This window comes from Epinephelus lanceolatus, chromosome 11, assembly GCF_041903045.1.
Source record: "Epinephelus lanceolatus isolate andai-2023 chromosome 11, ASM4190304v1, whole genome shotgun sequence".
Lineage (NCBI taxonomy): Eukaryota > Metazoa > Chordata > Actinopteri > Perciformes > Serranidae > Epinephelus > Epinephelus lanceolatus.
Genome location: NC_135744.1, coordinates 8129067 through 8149493, shown reverse-complemented (window position 1 = coordinate 8149493; position 20427 = coordinate 8129067). Strand labels below are relative to the sequence as shown.

Genomic DNA, 20427 nt, shown 5'->3' with positions numbered 1-20427 from the left:
GGCTTAATCTCAATTTGAGCCCAGTGAAATGGCCCTCGCTAGTTACTGTCTGCAGGTGGAAACAGACCCTGTCAGAGAAGCTGAAGAAGAGACACTGTGGCAGTGAGGACGAATCACAGGTTAGACAGCTTGCACATGCCAAAGGTTTGAAGACTGATTGGCACCCTCCTGTGTGGGAAGGTCTTCAATATATATTCTTAGAATGCTCTGGCATTTGTTGCATCTTTCTTTCAAGCCCTTTAGCTAATTAATATGACAAATTTGACTTTACTTAAGTACAAATTTGAGGTAGTTTTTACTTTACTTAAGTATTTTAATCTCATGCCACTTGCTGTTTCTACTCCACTATGTCAGATGGATATATTGTACTTTTTACTCCACTACAATTATTTGATAACTATAGTTACTAGTTATTTTACACCTTCAGATTTTTGCACAGAAACCATATGACAATGTACAAGTGCATCTCCAATGATTGGTCGATTGATCAGAAAACTAATTGTTAACTATTTGGATAATTGTTTAAGTCATTGTTCATGCAAAAACATTTCAAGGTTCTAGCTTTCTAAATATTAGGACCTGCTGATTTTCCTTTCAATTATTTTTTATTTATTCTATTAATTCAAATATTTCTGCATTGAGTGCTTTTGATACTTACACACATTTTAATATAATGATTATATTAATAATCATGACTTTATTTTAGTAACATTTCCAATTAGGGGCCTTCACTCGTAATAAAGTATGTTCACAGCTTGGTACTTTTACCTATGTAAAGGATCTTAATACTTCCTACACCACTGCTTGTACTGTATTCAAAATAATATTTGTAAGATACCAGCACACATGTTTAACTTCTTCAGTCTCTATTTAAGTGTGTCTGAATCCCACTGAGATTAAGACTCCTCTTCAAGGGCACCCCGTCCCAGAAAGCAGCATTGTGATAAACAGAAGATGCAGACAAACAAAAGTACAAAATAAAGTCACATAAAAAGAGCAAAAGGCAACAGTGCAGTCTCATAGGGCAAAGTTATTGTAATCTGAACTAAACAAAGAGAGCTCCTTAATGACTTTGCCACAAGATCCTTCACTGTAAGTTTAAACACACTGAGAGACCAGCTACATATGCAACAATAATGAAACTGTCCACCGCTCCATATGCTTCCATTTCTTATGTGCAGTGTAATTAGAAATGTAGCTATCCATCCAACAGGTTCACTGAATTTATGGAATTCATTAGATGGAAGATATTTCCTATTAGACTTGGCTTGTATCGGTTAATGGAGAGGCTGGCTGGTGATCTGTCTCATCAACAACCATTGGGCTGTTTTAAGTTTCCACTGAGTTTATTTTCACTGCTCTCTGGGTTGAGACATTAATAGCATAATGATCTTTTTAATTTAAGCTCCACTACATGTTCAGTATCTTCCATCTTACTCTAGAGGTTGGGGTTAAAACTATGGCTCTTTGAGGGAGTATAAGGAAATACGTTTCAAATTAATATATTTTTTTTACTTGATAACTGGCTGTGCAGTGTCCCCCTGTGTAAAGTTAGTCCATTGGTTGCTCTGGTGGGTGAAACCATTTTGAAATGTTTGGGTATGAGGAAGCAGCACAGCCTCTGGCTATTAATGGGACATTTAGAATCGTGGTCTTTTTTTTCATGGTGATTGTTTTTCATGGCAGTGCTCCTGAAAGCTGTTATTCATCAAGGTGACCTGATATTGTTCTGAATCTAACTTAGAATTATTAATTTGTGGAGGACTCATTTTTAACATCTAAATATCGTAAATATAATATTAGAGACTTTTAACATGTCAGTCCAAGGCTATTTTCACATCACAGGGCTTGATGCGCAGTGCAGTTTTTTTCCCCCAGATCTGATCTTCCTTCTGAAACTGTTCACATTCATGTTTGAAGTGACCCATATCTGACATCAGTGTCAATGCTTCTCTGCCCTAAAACACCTCACATGCAACCAGTAATGTCACATACATGTGAGTTTGAACAACAGTGAAAATCATCATATTTATGAAACAGGTATTTGAGGAAAACTTAATGACAAAGTGGTGCAAGCTTCTTCTCCCGAATGATCACCAAAGTAGGAAGTTCCAGTGATGTCATTCTGCAGTAATAATAAGCCATGTGCTTCTGTTTGGAAAAGGTTGTTGCATATTTTTGGAGATATGGCCTACAGGCTGATGTACAAATGGACCTTTGGTCCACTATCTCTCTTAGCAGCCATTGCCAGTATTTCTGTGGAAAGAGAGGTGTTGATGCGGCCAGGGCAGGAGTCAGGAGTGGTGGGGCCGCGATCTGGGAACAGTTCTTCCAAACCTTTGCGTGTCCAGGGCTACACACAGGCAATCTCTGCTGGCGCCTCATGGCAACGCTATCACTGCAAGTAGGCCAGCTGTCCCCATCAGAAAGCGACTGGCAGTCGGGCTCTATTGACTGGCGACGGAGCAGCCTACTGCAGCAGCAAAATGGCTGCGGCAACCTTCTGTTGTTTCTACGGAGTGCTATGACACAGTATGGTGCGTGATCTGCTCCTACACAGTGAAGTATGACGTGAAAAAGCCATGGATGCTTTGGAAAACATTCATGAATTACAATATTTCAATACCCTATTACCCTTCACTAAGGTGTGCATTACATTCAGGCAAACTAAGTACTAAATGACTCCATATATAAATCCTAAATCGAATTTCTCCACATAAGACTGAGGTGTTGCTGTCCCTGGCCAAGGTTTGTGATGAATGATTAATTACATTAACAAAGCAGATGGTCATATCCATCTTCTATATTGACTGACAACCTTCAAAGAGATGATTAATACGGTAATAATAATGACGATGATACATTTTATTCAGAGAGCACTTTTAAAGACATACTCAAAGACACTTCACATGATAAATGAAATAAAAGAAATAACCTAGAAAACTCCAAACACAATACAGACACAAAGTAGCACAGGCTATTAAATCAAACATGAAAACAGTTTTTCAAAGGTGAATGTTATGTAATTTCTTGAACATAGATTGGTGCAGAGGAATGAGGCGGCTGTGGAATAGGCGCTGTCACTCTCAGTCCAGTGTTAGGTCCTGGATGGTGTAGAGTTAGAGGAATAGGGGCGACAGGAAGAAGTGTGGCAGTGGAGAAGGTGGGTGAGGTAGGAGGTGGTTTGGTTATGGAGGGCTTTGAGAGGGAAGAGAAGTTTGAATTGAGTCCATTGTGCGACAGGGAGCCAGTGGAGTTGTTTTAAGAGAGGGATGATGTGGTCACAGGAGGGGGAGTAAATGAGCAGATGAGCAGCGTTCTGGATGTACTGGATGACTTTGGATGATGTACCATAAAGAATGCTATTTAACTAGTCAAGTGTGGATGTGGTGAAGGCATGGATCAAAGTTTCTGAATTACTTCCGCCAAGGAGGTTACATTTTCGGTTCGGTTTGTTTGGCAGTTTGTCTGCAGGGTTACAGAAAAACTACTGGCCTGATTTTCATGATACTGGAAGGGTTGAAGGGGTGTAGCATGGGACAAGGAAGAACCCATTAAATGTTGGAGCTTATCCTGATCATGAGGCAGATACACAAATTATTTTTTTCTTTTGTTGACATTGGGTGACAGGACATTTGGCCATAATGGAATAAATAAATAACACATCATGTTATTTTAGTCTAAGCATTTGATATTTGTGCAAAGTTGTACATGATAATAAAGTATGTTCAGTTTAGAAGTACATAATAAACACACAGCTGAGATGGTGAGGCTTTGGCTTGGCACAGCCATATTTTGACATAATTCAAATGGTTTTAGAAAGATATCCAGATGTATATAGTGATGTGCTTGCAGATTTGCATATAATAGAAAACTGGGCTTTTGGTTTAAGTGGATGTCTGCACTGTCTGAGGTGGAGGGCAGCCCATTTTTTGTGCGGACCACTGCTGAAGCCCTCAGGCATTCTCAGGTTTTCCCCGTTGCGATCGGTCCCACAGAAAGGCATGATCTTGCCCTCTCTGCAGACAGCAGGGTGATAACATCGTCATTCACCCCCACTTGGCTAGGGTGATGGAAATGTGGTGACAGCGTTTAGAGTTGGTTGAATTTAGAGCGCATTCTCTCAGAGATGGTTGGATGTCAGCCTTCAGCACGTCTCATGTGGCTCAGGGATTCAGCAGAGTTCTGTATAAGCATAAGCAAAGAGTCAAAAGAGAAGAGTCCAATGACAGTGCAAAATGAGCAAGAGCAAAGAGGAGAAGCCAGTCATACTTGGGCTTCTTTTTGCTTTATAGTCTTCTTGCAAGAGGGTGTGGTGTCCGGTGTCAGTGGCATGAAACTAAACACCTCCCATCACTGCATCTCTCCTGACTTTTTTCTTTTGTAAAACTTTCTTTCTAAAAGTAATATAAAGTTCATCACACGTGTCTAATTGTCCCATATTTGAAAGCTGGGTTCCTCAGTCGCGGAAGGATACCAAACACCAGTCCTCTGATAATAGGACTGAGTTGAACCCAATAGACTGTGTGAATTACACAGGCACAAATGAATGGCAGTACAATACACCATCTGATACTATGGCAATACATACACACTATGTGTGTGTTTCTGTATGTGTAGACCTATGTGCACACCAAATTAACAAGTTAAATAAAATCAGTACATGTTGTTGTTCCTCAAATTAGAGGACAATGTGCCCCCCTGAGGAAAGAGAAGAGGAGGAAGACAGCAACCCACCTGTTGGCTTGGTGTCGGTGGTTCCTTCATCAAAATCAGCATGTTAACCTGAAAAGTCCCATATTTCCTGCATTATTAACTTATCATCACATGTCAATTAGTGTACATTCAATTTTGCACTGTAAACTCAGTCACTTTGTTTCTTATATGAGTCCTTGATGACAGCCAGATATCGTCCTGACTGGGATACTGGCCCTTAAAAGGTTGGTGTGTTATTTGGTTGTTTGGTCGTTGAATCCTTGCAGGCTAATTCCTTGACCCAGGTCCCATGTGTGCAAGACAATTAGGAAAGGTTCATTCAGTTCTCTGTGAGAGATGTACAACTGGAGTCACCACATTCACCAAGGTTGTGGGTGCGCTGGGAAGAAAAGTGGAGTTGTGAATGGGGAGGCAGAAGTTGTGTGTGGTTTTGGTAAGGACTTTGGGACCACAGTTTGTCAGTTCGTCACAGTTTGGTTTGATAAAGTTGGCCTGCATCCATGTTTTAATTTCAGTAAGGCAGTTGGTGAGGATGAAGTAAGTTGCAATGGTTTTAGTGGACATGTACAGCAGTACATGATATGTAAGCAGTGACAGTGAAGACCATGATGAAGGATGATGTCACCATCCATTGTGGTACTGATATGTTGTCAGCCTTTCACTTATTCACCATTTAAAAGGTGCACTGAATATTAACATCCTGTGTATTAATTACTGTCACTCTCCTGCTGGGACCCAAATGACACTTACGAGCGCAAGCCTCTCTGGCAGCTGCATCTGTGTTCACTGTGGTGAGAACAGTGAGATGGCCCGAGGCAGTTCAACGGTGAAACATGTTTTCTGATATGAGTCTATACTTCAGAACACTGGTTGTGAAATGAAACAATGACAACAAGGTTAAAGTGCTCATTTTCAGTTTTAACAGTTCAGCCAATTTTAATGTTAACACCCTCAAACACTCTTAAAGCTATAAGTCGGCTCTTTAACCAGTTCTTAGATTATTTTTTATTTTCACATCCAGTGAACACAGCTCAGAGCCAAAACAGTACCAAATGTCACAAATAATTCCATACTGCTCTGTATCATTGTCAAATGGATTGTGATAAAACTACTCTGGTGTTTCATAGTACTACAACAGCTTTATCTCAGTAAATGGACATTTTATATAAGTTGTGTTGTCTTGAAGTATAATATGTGGATGTTGCAAAATTTCCTGCAACTAACAGGGATAAAACTGAGGTTCTGATCAGTGGTACAAAAAAAAGCATTTACAAAAGCTGGACAATAAACATGAAGGAAAGAACCTAGGTGTTATCTCCGACCATGACCTGTGCTTTGCACCTCCAGTGAGAAACATCACCAAAAAACATTTTTCCATCTTAGAGATATTGACTGTGTGCAACCTTTTATCTAAAAAAGACACAAAAAACTTTGTTCGTGCTTTCATCTCTAACAGACTTGACCACTGTAATGCCTTGTTGTTCTCAGGCCTCTCAAAGAAATCTGAAAACAAACTTCAGATGATCTAAAATGCAGCAGCACATCTATTCACCAAGTCACTCTGCCTTAGAATTCATGTTAAAATTTTGCTTTTAGTTTTTAAATCTCTTAATGGATTGGCTCCTGACTATTTATTTGATATGTTGGTCAGATACATTCCTTGTAGATCCCCAAGATCCCCTACTTCTGCTCCACTAAATGTCCCCCAGAGTACGGTAATTCTGCATGCTGTGCCATTGGTCCTCATCTCTGGAATAACCTTCCAGAAGATGTCAGACTCTGACTGGGTTGACAGCTTCAAACAAAGTCTTAAAGCCTATTGTTTTAGACTTGCATATATGAAGCTTTTATTTACTGAATTAGTATCAAACTTTTTTTTTTTTTTTTTGGTATTATTTGTCTGTGAGAGTGTGACTATGTATTTAAATCTTACTTACTCTATCCTATACTGTATTTTATCTGTATTTTCTCATTTTATTATATAAAGCACTTGGAGTTGCACTTTCTGTATGAACTGTGCTGTACGAACCAACCAGCTGAAACTTCTCCTGTTTGGAATTGGAGTGTTTGTTAGGAGTTTTTTACCAGGAGCAGAATTATCTGCAGAGGTCTCTTTCTCTCCAAAACAAATGGACCTGGTGATTAAAACAGGCAAAAGCACAGAATAAAGCAGTTTCATGCTAAAAAGTACTTTTCTTATGCACTTGTTGTACAGTTAATGTTTAGTTTGTCCGTTCTGGGCTACTTTAGACACACACACTGGACATTTTAGGGTGGCGTAATGTCCTTTTGGAAACCCATTCATACCTTTGGCAGTACCTTTATGGCTCAGTGGTTGATGCTTTCTGAAACTAATATCACTTGTGTGAGTAAACAGATTGCCTTGCCTCTTCATTGTTTTGTTTGTGTGGTAATTTACAAGCTCAGCCCAGACAAATGTGAGTGCTGAAATATTAATGTTGGCCAACGTCACTGATTGCATACTTAAAACAGAACTAGGGTGCAAATAGCTGCTGTTAGCTCTACTCTTCTTGATACATAACCTTTATTATTGTACAAATGATTTCTGTAACCATCCAAGGAGATTTGGTCAAGTAGAATTTCACGAATGCTCAAATATGTGAATATGGAATCATTTAAGGTATTCTGTCTTGTTTTCTTGTTTTCTATTCAAAAGATATTTAATGTGTTTGAACATTAATTTAGGTTTGCTTCTACTGTACTGACTTAAGCCAAGTTACCATCAGTGGCTACAGTTATGTAACAGTCGCACTCTTCCACAATTATCTTTGCTGCAAGACGTTTATTGTGAAGCAGCTCAGTTTGCGTAACACAAAAACATTTTTTTTAACAATGTCGCTAATCTAGATGAATTCTCAGTTATTTAATGTCAGTAGTTTTATTACATATTATATACTAAATGTGTTGTGACAGACTTTGCATCAGCAGTATTTATGAAGCTATCAAGCAAAGTTATCTTCTTGTTCTTGTTCTTCTTGTAGCTTTAATTGGTTGACTGTACTGCTGGTAATTCTGATTCAACAGATTTTTTTTTCCTGTTAGCAAACTGTAGGTGTAGAAGGCTGGATGATTTAAGACTCAATTTCAGGACACATACCAGGGCTAAACTGTGCTACAGCAATAGAGTTTGAAAAACTGATGACACATGGGAAAAAGAAATAGAAGCTACAACAGAAATGCAGAGCCGTCTAGAAGTGACTGTGTGGATCAAAACTATCACCAGTACTGCTCGTATTCACCACTGCTGAATCAGTTAAATGGGAGTTAAAGTGTTAAATGTCAGAAAATGACAGTTTTGTGGCATTTGTGAGCTGCCAGATCAAAGGTTTTCACTTTTTTGCCTTTGGGATCTCCTGTTCCAAATTTTGATTTCTGAGACACACTGTGGTGTGTGTGTGTGTGTGTGTGTGTGTGTCTGTGTGTCTGTGTGTGCGCGCACTTAAATAGATATGTGTATAAGATGACGCAGCATGACTCAGCTGATGTGTGCAATCATGTTACTACTACTGGACTACATCTCGCAGTTTTGCACAGCCAACATAAAGGCCCTCATTCATCAAACATTTGTAAAAATTATTAAAAATGGTTCCGCAATTTTCATACAAAATATTTGAAATAAATATACACTACATATACTGTATACAAACTTATTTATACTTAAACACAGGTTTATGTTCTTACACTCATATGTACTTATATGAATTCTTTTATATTTCCTCTGCTACCCCTCATTGGAAAGACATTACTGCATGACTCGCTTGTGAAGAGAGCTGCAGATTGTCCTCAAGGATCCTTGTTAAATGCTGCTAGGTATTCAGGCCTGCAGCTTGAAGCTGAACTGTAGGTGCCCCCATGTGGCAAGTTAGATGCATTGCATAATATGCAGTACATATCACTGTACTAAGATACTTTTTAGACAAGGTTCAGTGCACCTTTAGTCCATAGGTTCTTTGTCTGATATAGAGCTTTCAATAGCAATTAATGCATATCATTGCATTTAGATGTTTCAGTCAGTGGAGACAAATATATCATAAGATATATATATATATATGATTTTAAACATATCAAATATATTAAATATAACTATTGAGAGATTGTTTGGATGACTGCATCAGTGTCTTTAAATCATTTTAGACCTGGTGTTCTATGTGTGTGTCAGGTAGAAAGGTCCTCATACATCCATAAAAGCATTGTGTGTGGCACTACTGCATGCACTCGCAATGTTGAGTTACAAAGCAAATCATATCTCTCCACATTTTGATTGAAAACGTCCTCTAAAAAATAATTTGCAGGTAGTGGGGCTCCTAACTGATTAATCATGCCTTTGCAAATCTCCTATAATCTTAGTCCATGAATGAAAAACAAGCCACATGTCGACGGCTCAGGAGGGGAAAATGGTCCATTAAAGCAATTCAAGAGACTTCCTCTTCAATGCAGACAAGATTGTGTTTCTTAGCGACAGAGGCCTGAGTGGCTGAAAGCTGTTCAGTCAAGTGGCACCGACACACTAAATGACTTGTCAGAGTTTGATTGGCTCATCCCAAGTTTGTGTCAAGGGTCAAATGGTATCTGAGCGGAGTGACAATGTAACACTCACAGACACCAAACACACATCTCACACACACACACACACACACACACACACACACACACACACACACACACATCACTGGACTGTGTAGCAACAGAAAGGAAATCAAGTTATTTTATGTAAAAATAATAGTAATAATAATGCATTGTGAACATACTTCATTTATATCTGTGATGGCTTTGACAGCAGCCAGCACTGAGGTTAATATTTACAGGGTTGCTTGTAGACTTTTCTGCCAATGTGACAGCAGCAAAATAAGACGATGCTCTCAGAAGGAGTCTGCCCCTCAGATATGAGTAACGAGGCTTTGTTTAATGCTGATAGTAGTTAGAATTATGCCAGTGTGTCGTATTTTACATTTAAATTTCCAGATAAAGTATCTACATTTATTGCACATGTGCTTACATTATATCATTTGTTTGTCATGGCTTGAGTGTTCAGTATATTGGTTGTGTACTTGGCTATCTGGTGTATTGGTTTGTTTGGTTCAAGTTGTGAAGATTTTGCTGGACACATCACTGCTGAAGATTGTCAAATGGTCCCTGCCACAGTGTTTAGGTGACTGAAAATAGCAGTAAATTGTTAGGTGTTAAGGAAGACCTGAAGATTGCTCTGCTCCTACTGACGATGACGTCTGTGGGTGTCTCTGTTTGTCAATGACTACCTTTTGTTAGAAACAAATACCATAAGTAAAATGGAAGAAAAGCAGCACAGTTGAAAATTCCACCTTTGGTCTCCTGCAGGCACGTCCAAAGTTTGCCCTGGGAGCTAATCTTGGCCTGTGGACTGATTTTATACAGGCTTGTTTTTCAAAATATATTTTATGTAGCCCACCACATATTATGGGTTAATCAAGCAAGTTTACTTTATATGTTCCATTCTTCTCACCTTCATGACCCATATGATGTGAGAAGCAGATGGCCCCCAGGTATTTTCACATTGTCTAATCTGACCCCCAATCAAAAATGTCTGGACACCCCTCACCTTATATTTTATGTATTTTAATACACTGAGATGCAAAATATGGATGGGGAGAATGGGAATTCATACAAATAGCAGCTGCACCTGATTTATTACAGCTGACTGACTGCTGCAGCAGAGGAAACCGTGTCAAAAATGTAATGTCTGGGTAAAGCAGGAGTAAAATCTGCATCATCATAAAGATAGAGACATCATAGCCGCTGAAGGAAAACAGTGATACAAAGTGTTAAAGTTGAGACAGTAAAAACCTTTTGTGGCAACATATATTGCAGCAAATAAAAAGATGCATCACTGAGTTATTTTACAGCAGATCTCTGTTGACTGCCACGACACAAGAAACAAAAGCTACAATGTGACATCCTGTTGTTTTCAAATGATTTTCCCTGTTTTCCATTGATTCTTGCTTAAATATTAATTTTTCATTACTGTTAATGGGACACAACAGCTCCTGACCAGTGCCATATGATTGAAGGAGTCAGTGATACTTATTAATTAGGCCTCTTTTATTGGGTTTTTAAAATCTGTTTACAGAAATCATCCAGTTAACTTTTAGAAAGGTCACCGCCAATTAAATGCAAATGCCTTTGCTTACTCCATGATATTATCCCTGCAAGATAAAGTTATACCTCAATATTAGTTGCAACACCAATGTGCTGATTTACATATCTTTAATCAAAACATAATCCTGGTGTTGTATTACCTAGGGCAGGGTTCAACACTAAGGTTTTTTTTTTCACTTGCCCGGTCGGGCAAGCTGGTCACAGATCTACTTGCCCGAAGTCAGTTTTTACTTGCCCTATAAAAATTGTTTAATTTAAGCAGCTATCAAATAACAAAGACTGCAGTTATTTTCATGTTATGTAATCTTTATTCACACTGTATTTATTAATTAAAACAACATATGTCATGTATTGTAGCTTACTTCCTACACAAAAATGACAGTGTCAGGGCTTAAAGTGAAAAATTTGTCAATCATTCTCCGTCTATAATTTTGCGCCCTACTTGAGCCATGCCCACCTCTATTTATTTTTCACCCCTCTCTCCAGTTCTGCTGTATTAACACCGGGTTTAATATACTTTGCTTCCATCTCTCTGCCCTGCTCTACTCTACTTCAACGCTACTTAGCTCTCTCTCTACTCTACCAGTAGACTACCACATCCACCTGTTGCACAAAACGCACACAGCAGTGTTTCCCCTAGGATGGAGTTGTAGCAGTGGAGGTGAAGCACACGCATGAAAAATAATTTTCACATGCGTGAAATTTTTTTGTATGCTTGGAAAGCACAGCCTGCTGGGATGTTTCTATGTATCTACTGACACCAGAAGGGCTCTTTAGGACTAAGTACATACAGTACATGTGTGCACAGTAATGAGCAGGTGAAATGTCTGTCTAGCTTACATATGAGGTGTCTCAAGATTTAGGAACATACAATTGTATTGAATATAATATATTATGTTATTATATTCATCAGCATGTCAAGTGACTTTTTACTGTTATAACAGTAAAAAGTCACTTGACATGCTGCTGTTTTGTGCTATGACCTATTTAAGTGCTGGAAGTTGTTATTTAGCCTACATGACAACGCCTGAACGCAACACAAGCTCAGCATGAGTGCCGTGCTATGCTGCTGTGCGAGCAGCGTGTTTGTCTGTACATAACAGCAGTCTGTTGATGTTTATTTACACAGTGTCCATAACAATAACTTCGTCAGCTGTCAAACTGCACCGGGCTCGGGGTCAGGTTTGGTCATGTAAATGCGTCCCGAGCCGCTCTAGCGTGCTCATCTGTGTGTGTGGCGGAACTCCGCCGTGCGCGATACAGAGAGCAGAGGAGAATTGTTAACGCGTGACTATATAGAGACAGAAATGACACGATGACATAACACCATAAATAGCATGTTGTTATGTTATTATATGAAGCATTCGTCGTGCAAAATAATATCAATGGGCGCTGTGGGCAGGACATTGTTACACAGCTGTGCCTGTGACTTCAGGCAGAGAGACCGCTGCATCAGAGCCGAAGGAGCACGTTTTAAAATACATCTATTTTATCAATTAATTATTAACTTTTACTATTTTTAGCAACTTGCCCGATCGGGCAAGTGAGTTGTTAGTTTACATGCCCGACCTTGAGTTTTACTTGCCCTGGGCAATCAGGCAATCCTTATTGTTGAGCCCTGCTAGGGTCTACTAGGGCTGATGATACTCTTGATAGACCTGGCGCTCACACACAAGCACTAAGTCTACAAGATGAAGAGAGCTGAAGTACTAAACAAAACCCACTGACACAGTGAGAGCAGGATATGTTTAGTCAGGGGATATGACAACATCGAGATGAATATTAGGTTAAAGTCTCAGATTTTAGTGTCAGATTTGTAGGCTTTAGCTTTTAGAGAGGCAGGAATTAAAATGTGACAGTATTGTCGGACTCACTTTGTTTGTTGTATTGTATAACACGCATATAGATAGCATCAATCTGTGCAGAGCGTAGTGAGGAGTGTTAACAAGGCTATCAGACTGCTGCGTGAGTCATTAAAAGAGCACCCGACTCTACGCTGGCATGTGTGTATGTTGTGGATTTTAATGGGAGCAAAATAAATTATGGTACAAGATGAATAAATTTGTATATTCATAAACTTGTTCCACACACTATAAATACAAACACACCACAACATGAAGGGACAAATACAAATCTGCCCTGAATCCCAAACCTCGTGCATCCCACAGTCAGCCAGCTACTTATCTGCTTTTAGCTCAGAATGTTTTGCTCTGTTTCTTAGAAATAATCTCAGCCTTTAACAGACATGAATGTGATATCGTGAACCCTATATTTTAATTTGGTCTCCATTTGGGAGAAAACATGACCTGATATTCCTTCACAGTATACAACAATGGCATATAGAAGAACAGCTTGAAGACATGTTCTCTGAGATTGTGACTGGATTGGACTGATGATATGATCATTCCCCCTGGTTTGTATTTATATTTTATCATGTTGAAACATTTAAATTTAAGTGGTGGGGACTCACGAAATGACCATAAATAAATCAACTTAATCTGTAGCAGTGACTTTCAAGATGACTTTGGAAAATTTTAGAGACGCCAATTTTCTAAATTATATTTCTAGCTTGTTTGTATTTTATAATTCTGTTTTTAGAAAGCCTTGATTTCCATCTGCTTCTGCCACTGGCATTTTAAGACAGATGATGATGACGACTGTCTCAGGATGTACATGTTCCTGATAAATGTCAATAAAGGTCATGGATCCCATAGTGCCTCTGAACCCCAAACACTGTATGTTCCTTTAATGTCCAATAATGTTGTAAATATAAAGTCTAAAGGTCATGTTATATTTTGACAGTTGGTTATGACTCAGCCTTTAACACTGACCATCCTCCATCGTCAAATGGGGATGAGATCAAGTGCACAGCGATGCAGGAAAGCAACAACATCCCATCATAATCAAATTAGGCATGTGGGTAACCCTGAAAACACATGGAAGAGTGAAGGGGGCATGTCAGAAATGACAGCTGAGCTGAGAGGTCTGTGTTTGTTGATTTGTGCATTTTTTTCTAACTGACCAACCATCCATCCAACCATGCCCCCTGCTGCCCACACACACTCTTCATCTCTTGTTACGATATAACACACACACACACACACACACTCAGGCTGCCCACTGAAGCTCTTTCTCCTACGAGGGCATGCTGTTCACTGCCTCAGTCAGCTCTGATGAGGTATTATTCTCCATCACTGACTGTTTTGTGGCTGTCGCCTCTGGTAGATAGAATGGATAATGATAACGCCCACACACGTACTAAAGCCTCACATAACGGACCATGTGATGGCAGTACCGTGTGCTGTGGAGAAGCGAGGTATCTCTCCATGGATAAACCTCTGTTTTATATCACAGTGTGGAAAGCTGTCATGATGACATCATCTCCATATGAGAATGTGTGTGCTTAAGACACCACAACATGCTGTGTTGTGGTGTGTTTCCTTTTCTCACATCACAGGTAGTGTTGATGCTAAAGCTGAATGTTTTAGCATCCGTTGCTTGCAGCTAAACATCCTGTGACCCTGATTCCATCTGACTGAAGCAGTGGGGGGAGGTGGGAGTCAAGAAATGCAGTTGCTGATCAGATTGAATTAGCATGCTTCCAGTATGTTTAATGCCTAACAAGACGAGCTTTTGTTGCGCTGTGCTCTTCAGCTGTGAGATTGGGTTACGAAGGTTCGGATCAGTGTGAGGATCAGTGGTGTGTGGGATTGGTTGCACTTTTCCCCTCTTCCTGTTTTTCTGTTTTCTGAATCCTTGGAGAAATAGAAGATCTAGAGAGAAAGGAAGGAAGGAAGGAAGGATTTATTGAATCCATTCTGGCATAAACAATAAAGTCGTGCCCATTTAAAAGTGTGAAAGCCTTTTGCTGGAGGTGGATGATATTGTATTCACTTGCCAAGACTTATCTCAGAAGAAGGCACAGGGCACGTGTAGCTCTTTAGTTTGTGAGCTCTTCGAAATTACTAGCTGTTAATTTTTTATGTCCTTCTTTTTTTCTTTATGACAAATGTATTTGCAACTACAGTAGTTACCTCCATATCCGTCATCCAGCAGATACAGAGCAACATTATCATTCATAGAGTGCTGCAGGAATAATGAGCTAGCACTTTAGCACTTCCAGTTCTCCCGTCTCGAAGTCATTGGGTTTTTGGTTAGATGCCTGAAATAAGGTCTGTGGTTAACACAAGCTTAAAGGATTTTAACGTTTGTCTGTTACTGTGGCAGTACATACCCCGCTAGTAAATTTTGAAGCTTTTAAGTGTCTTTAAAAAAGGCAGTTGCTAAAAAGTGGCTAAATGCATTACAACAAACTTGGCTTTACAGCTTTGTTGTAGTGGCAAACTTGAAGTCATGCAACAATGTTGTAGTTCCAGTGTTTCCCAAACTTAGAAGCTATGTTGTTAGCAACCTTTCTGCCTTTCTGTTTTTTTTCTTGTGTGTCTGTCTGTCCCTCTGTATTATTTTTTGTCCCCTCTCCTAAATTCTGAGGTTTTGCCGGTCCATGAATGCAGTGCAGGCAGAACTCTTCATGAGTTTTTTTTTTTTCCTCAGCAGTAACTTAAGTCGTGGGGTGGATAACTGATCAGTTAATCTGATCAGAGCTGATCAAATCAGATTGATGGATGAGAGGAGCAGCTACTGCAGAGGCGAGTGAATGCAAACTATTAGACCTAGTGCAATAAATGGTTAAGTTTCACTTTTACTGCGTCTAATGTTCTGCTGCTCTATCTGTGTCCAGAGTACATTCTGCTGTGTGGTGCAATCAGTAACCGAACAGTAAATACATATCAATAGGGCTTCTAATGAACAGTCCAGCTCCAAAAATACAAAATCAGTATGTAGCGGCAGATGTTGTTATTGGGGCGGATCACCACAGGTAAATGAATGTGTGGGAAAGCCTGAGTTTGTTTATAGCCTAATGTTAGCTTTTTACTTCTGGTGATTTCATTAATGCTTCAAAAATCATAAAAGTCATGTTAATTTGTTAAGATTATCTTGCTGAACAAAACATGTAAGTATCATACATTGTTGTTTGCCACAGAGCTTATTTTCCGCAGTAATTTAAAATCCAATGGTAAAATCCCATTGACTTTTTGTCGAGGGGCAGTACTAACCTCCGGGCTGGCCTACAAATACACGTCATCCCTGCAGCACTCTATTTGGAGTATTGTTTGTGTCCACCTGATGAAAATAGTTCAACAATCATCCTTGTTATATCTGTTTTTTTATGTACTAATTTTATCGATACATATCTGTCTGTCTGCTGTAGAGTGTTGAGCAGGTTGTGTATACTTTGTTTATCAGAGCTTTTTTAGTGAAAACAGCTCTGTGCTGCTGCAGGAGGTTGAGCTGGTGAGAGCTGATTCTGCAGGCTGGAAAACAAAACAGTGAGCTAAAAGAGGCTAAAAAAGGCAGTAGCTCTGAAGTACACTTCAGAGCTGTGCGATAATTGTCTGTGGATTCATCACTCAAAAACACCTTTCACATTTTACATTGTCATTGATCTATTGTTAGTGTAAAAACTGGTGTCACAGAGCTTTGTTTCCCAGGACACTTGAATTCCCAAGGAAAATACTATTCTTCCTCTTCTTCTTCTTCTTCTTCTTGTCTTTGATTCTTCTTCTGCAGCCACACCCACAGTAGCAGTCTAGAGATTTGTAGTTAAAACTCCTGTTGCCTCCATGTCGCAGCAGCACCAACCATGAATTGTTTCTGGAGGTGCGGATGCTGTCAAGTAGCACTGCCAGTTAAGTCATTTATTGACAGAGGGCTGGCAGCCAACGCACAGACAACTCTCTCTCTATCTCCTGCTCTTCTTATCTGCCTCTCCTCTTCCCATCATACTCTTATTCATCTCCCCCCCACCCCCACCCCCCTTTCACCCCATTCTGCCCTCACTCAGCTCCCCCCTCCCTCTTACTCCATTTCACTTTCATCGAGTATCTCTATCTCTCTTTTGCCTTATCCTCCCTCCCCTTTCTCCCTCTCTCTCTCTCATTTATCGTTCTTCCACTCCAGAAGCTCTGACACACACAGTCACACACACACACACACACACACACACACACACACACACACACACACACCCTATGTAGCCCGTACAGCTACAGCAGCCAGCCAGCCAGTCGGTTCATTCATCATTCATTTTGCCAGAGCGAGCAGCTCATACATCAGGCAGGAGCGTGTCTTGTGTTTGATGACTGTACCAGTAAAGCTACAGAAGAGGAACAAAAAGAAGCAGAAGACAAAGTATTGAAGTGAGCGGAGGTTAGTGTTGCGTGACGGCAGCATGACTGCTTACCTGAGCAAACAGCAGAGTTGCTTTGCGGACCTGGATGAAAGGGGGGACTGTGGGGAGGTGCCATGTTCCTTCAGCTGGCATCATCAGCACCCCAACAGTCACCACCATCAGCACTCAAGCCAGCGGTACTATTACGGATCTGTCCCTGGCGGTGCCACCCTTCCCAGAAGGGGGGGCCGGATGGCTGCCTGGCATTTGGACAACATGTCCTCCAGGAGCCCCAGCCGCTTGGCGGCAGTAAGAGCCAAGGGGGGGAGTTGTGACCTGTGGCCCCCTGAGTGTGGCTGCGCCCAGAGCTGGCAGGAGCACTATCAGGTAAAATTGTGTTACTGTCAAAGCTGTTCTCAGCAGATGTGTTGGTGAAGACGAGCAAGCTGTTGGACAGATTTTGTGGCTTTTTTTAGTTTCAGATAGAATTAATGTTGATTATGTCAGAGGAGAACTCAGTTGCACTTTTTAATGAAGGAAACAAATGTTGGACACATCACTGTGTCAGTGGCAGTATTGACTTACATTATTGCAGCATAGTAATGGCAGTTTGGTAAGATAGCATATTTTATTACACATAAACTCAAAATGCCTTACACTGAAAGACAACATATATGATTGGACTGTCACAAACTGCAGTTTATGGGGTTTTTCTCTTGTGGAAAACCTGAATGCTTTTCTTTTTTGTCTGGCAATTATATCAACATGATTTACACATAGTGTAAAGTTTAATTTGAGGCTTCATACCTCAGTCTAATCACAGAGGAGAAATGAGGTTAGTTGTTTGGTGGTTTCCTGCTGAGGGGTAGTCTGGAAGATGTCAGACGTTCCTGTTCAGGCTTGTTAAGAAGCTATAGACCTGTTTTATTGGCTTGATAACCCCAGTGACAGTCTTGCATTTTTACTCCCTTTAGCTTGCAGGCTAGGCATCTGTATAATTGCTGCATGTCAAATCACATCCAGAAATCACTTTTAAGAGCTTTAGTGTGTAGTGCTGTTTGTGTTGTCCCACAGAACTGGTGACTTAAAGGAGTGTATCGACAAAAGTTTTGAGAGCTTTCACCTCAGTTCACTGTGACTGAACTATGGTTTGCTTTTGTGGCAGACACTTCAAACTTTGCTTTTTATTCTGAGTTGACCATTTGTTTCACATCATTTAGTCAAGAAAAGTCAAGTGTTTGGACAAAAGAGTAAAAACACCACATGACAAAAGATGTTAGTGTACTGTAACTAAGTTGTGTTTCCAAATGAAACAACGCAGACAACCATTTCAGATGTCGTTAGGAATTCCAATTAGCAGCATATGTTAGCTTTCAAAGAGGTCAGGGGCTGAATTGTGGGTACATCAGTCACAAAACCTGCAGTAAAAAAACTTGCAATGTCAACAGTCTTGGCAACAATGCACTGTATGCCAAACTAAGAAACTGCACGGCTAAAGAGGAAAAGCATCTGAAAATCAAAACACACAGATGTTTATTATGCACGCATTCAGTAGTTTCCAAATATGGAAACAATGTGGGAAATTTGGTGGCACTGATGGGATTGATTTCCATGTCAGTCAGGTCTGCCATGTGTTCATCTGATCAAAAATCAGAGTAATGAACCAAGCTGGCAATTTGCATCTGATTGCCACTGCAGAATTATTTGTTGACAAGACAGAGATGCATGAATCTCAAATGCTGTGGAAAGAAATTCATTATGTGATGTTTTGCCAATAGCCATTTAATGATTGTATATTGTATCATTTGCCCAGCTCTGTTCTTGAAATATGTTATTAAAGGAACAAGCTTATTAAATCAGAACTGATTAATACTTTTCTGTTGGGCTACGCTGCATATCGACAACAGTCAGTGAGTGACTTGTTTAGAATAGCATTGCAAACTTAAGACACATCTGACATTAACTTTCCCTAGAAGCTGCTCCGATATTTCTGCACACCATGATCTTCACTCACCTGGTCAGTTGCACCGCTTTCTGGTCCTAGGCCAGCGCAACCACCCAGAGGCCCCTCTACTCCATCTCTGAGAAAACTCTACAAATTTAGACAAGAGGCCACAACACCAGCACTACTAGTATACTTGTTTCATTTAATCTGTTAAGCCGAGAAAAAAATCTTAATTTTCTCTGATGCACAACTAGTTAATAAAATCTCTCACATCTGTGTCATCCCTTCAAGGTTCACAAAATTTTAGCCTTCCCCTTTAAGGCCATTAAACAGTGGAACTCCTTCTCCCTTCATGTTAAAACTTCCCCAGATTCTTATCCTCTCTCTGCAGTACTACAAAGGTGTTTAAAGGAGAATCAAAAATGCAATCACCAATTATATTTCAAGAATTGTTGCTAGCTAAGCAGCTAATACGATATGTATCCTGTGACTTTGTACATAGCGATCAACATTTTATGGCTCTTGTGTGTATTGTATATTTTTTGTTATATTGGTTGTATGTTTCTTCACTTGCTCGGCGACTGAGAATGAAAATTAGCTTTTAGCTATGTCCCAGTATAATGCATCAGATTTCAGGTATCGTAATTTATGTTAATTGTAAGTGGTCTAGTGTTCTCAAAAATATTGATTTTTCGATACATATCAATTCTGAACATTTGAGACATTTGCACTCATTTTCCGTATTGTTGATACACCAGCACCAGCTGTGCTTTCTCACTTTCCCATATTGTTAATGTTTGCTACAGTCACTCTGCTGTTCTCTGCTATTAGCCAAGGAAGGAAAAATTGTTGTTTTCACGTTATAGCCTTCTTATATTTATCTTTGAATAACAATTTTAAATTTTATGCCCTCAACGTTCATTTTTCCCTGTGTTATCAAAAAAGAAAGTTGTATCAAATATTGATGTTTTTCAAGGCATTGTATCAAAGTTAGAAATTCCAGCATTGGAGGACACTAATGTGGTCCCTGTCAAATAAACTTTTAAAAGAGTCGCATGGAATCTTTTCCAGTGGCAGTTCTAGGCATCTGCAGCCACTGGTTTGTAGCTTATCAATGCAAAACAAATTTTGGGAATGAATGAAAGAAGATTTTGGAAGTTAACATTACTGCCCGACTGATACTGGATTTAGAGGCCAGTAGTAATATAGATATTTTATAGTTTAAAGGAGTTTAAAAAATATATAGCAGGTATATTTTATATAAACCCATTCAGTTTTGATTAGGATCTCTTATATTGTTTTTAAGCAGCAGAACCAATCTATGTAGTGAGCAGGACATGTAATAGTTTAGAAATAAGCCATAACCACCTCAAATATATCT

General features: G+C 39.6%; 1 protein-coding gene across 16 annotated transcripts in view; it reads left to right on the top strand.

Moving 5' to 3' along the window:
* Positions 1-20427, top strand: part of dlg2 (discs, large homolog 2 (Drosophila)) — a 273799-nt gene that overhangs the window by 179813 nt on the left and 73559 nt on the right. The window contains exon 1 of one of the 16 annotated variants that reach the window (XM_078172185.1): positions 17020-17488. The exons of the other annotated variants lie outside the window; for them this stretch is intronic. Within the exon in view, the coding sequence (XP_078028311.1) occupies positions 17162-17488 (327 nt within the window). The 5' untranslated portion in view covers positions 17020-17161. Of the gene's footprint in view, positions 1-17019; positions 17489-20427 lie in introns of those variants that run through there. 16 annotated transcript variants of the gene reach the window in all.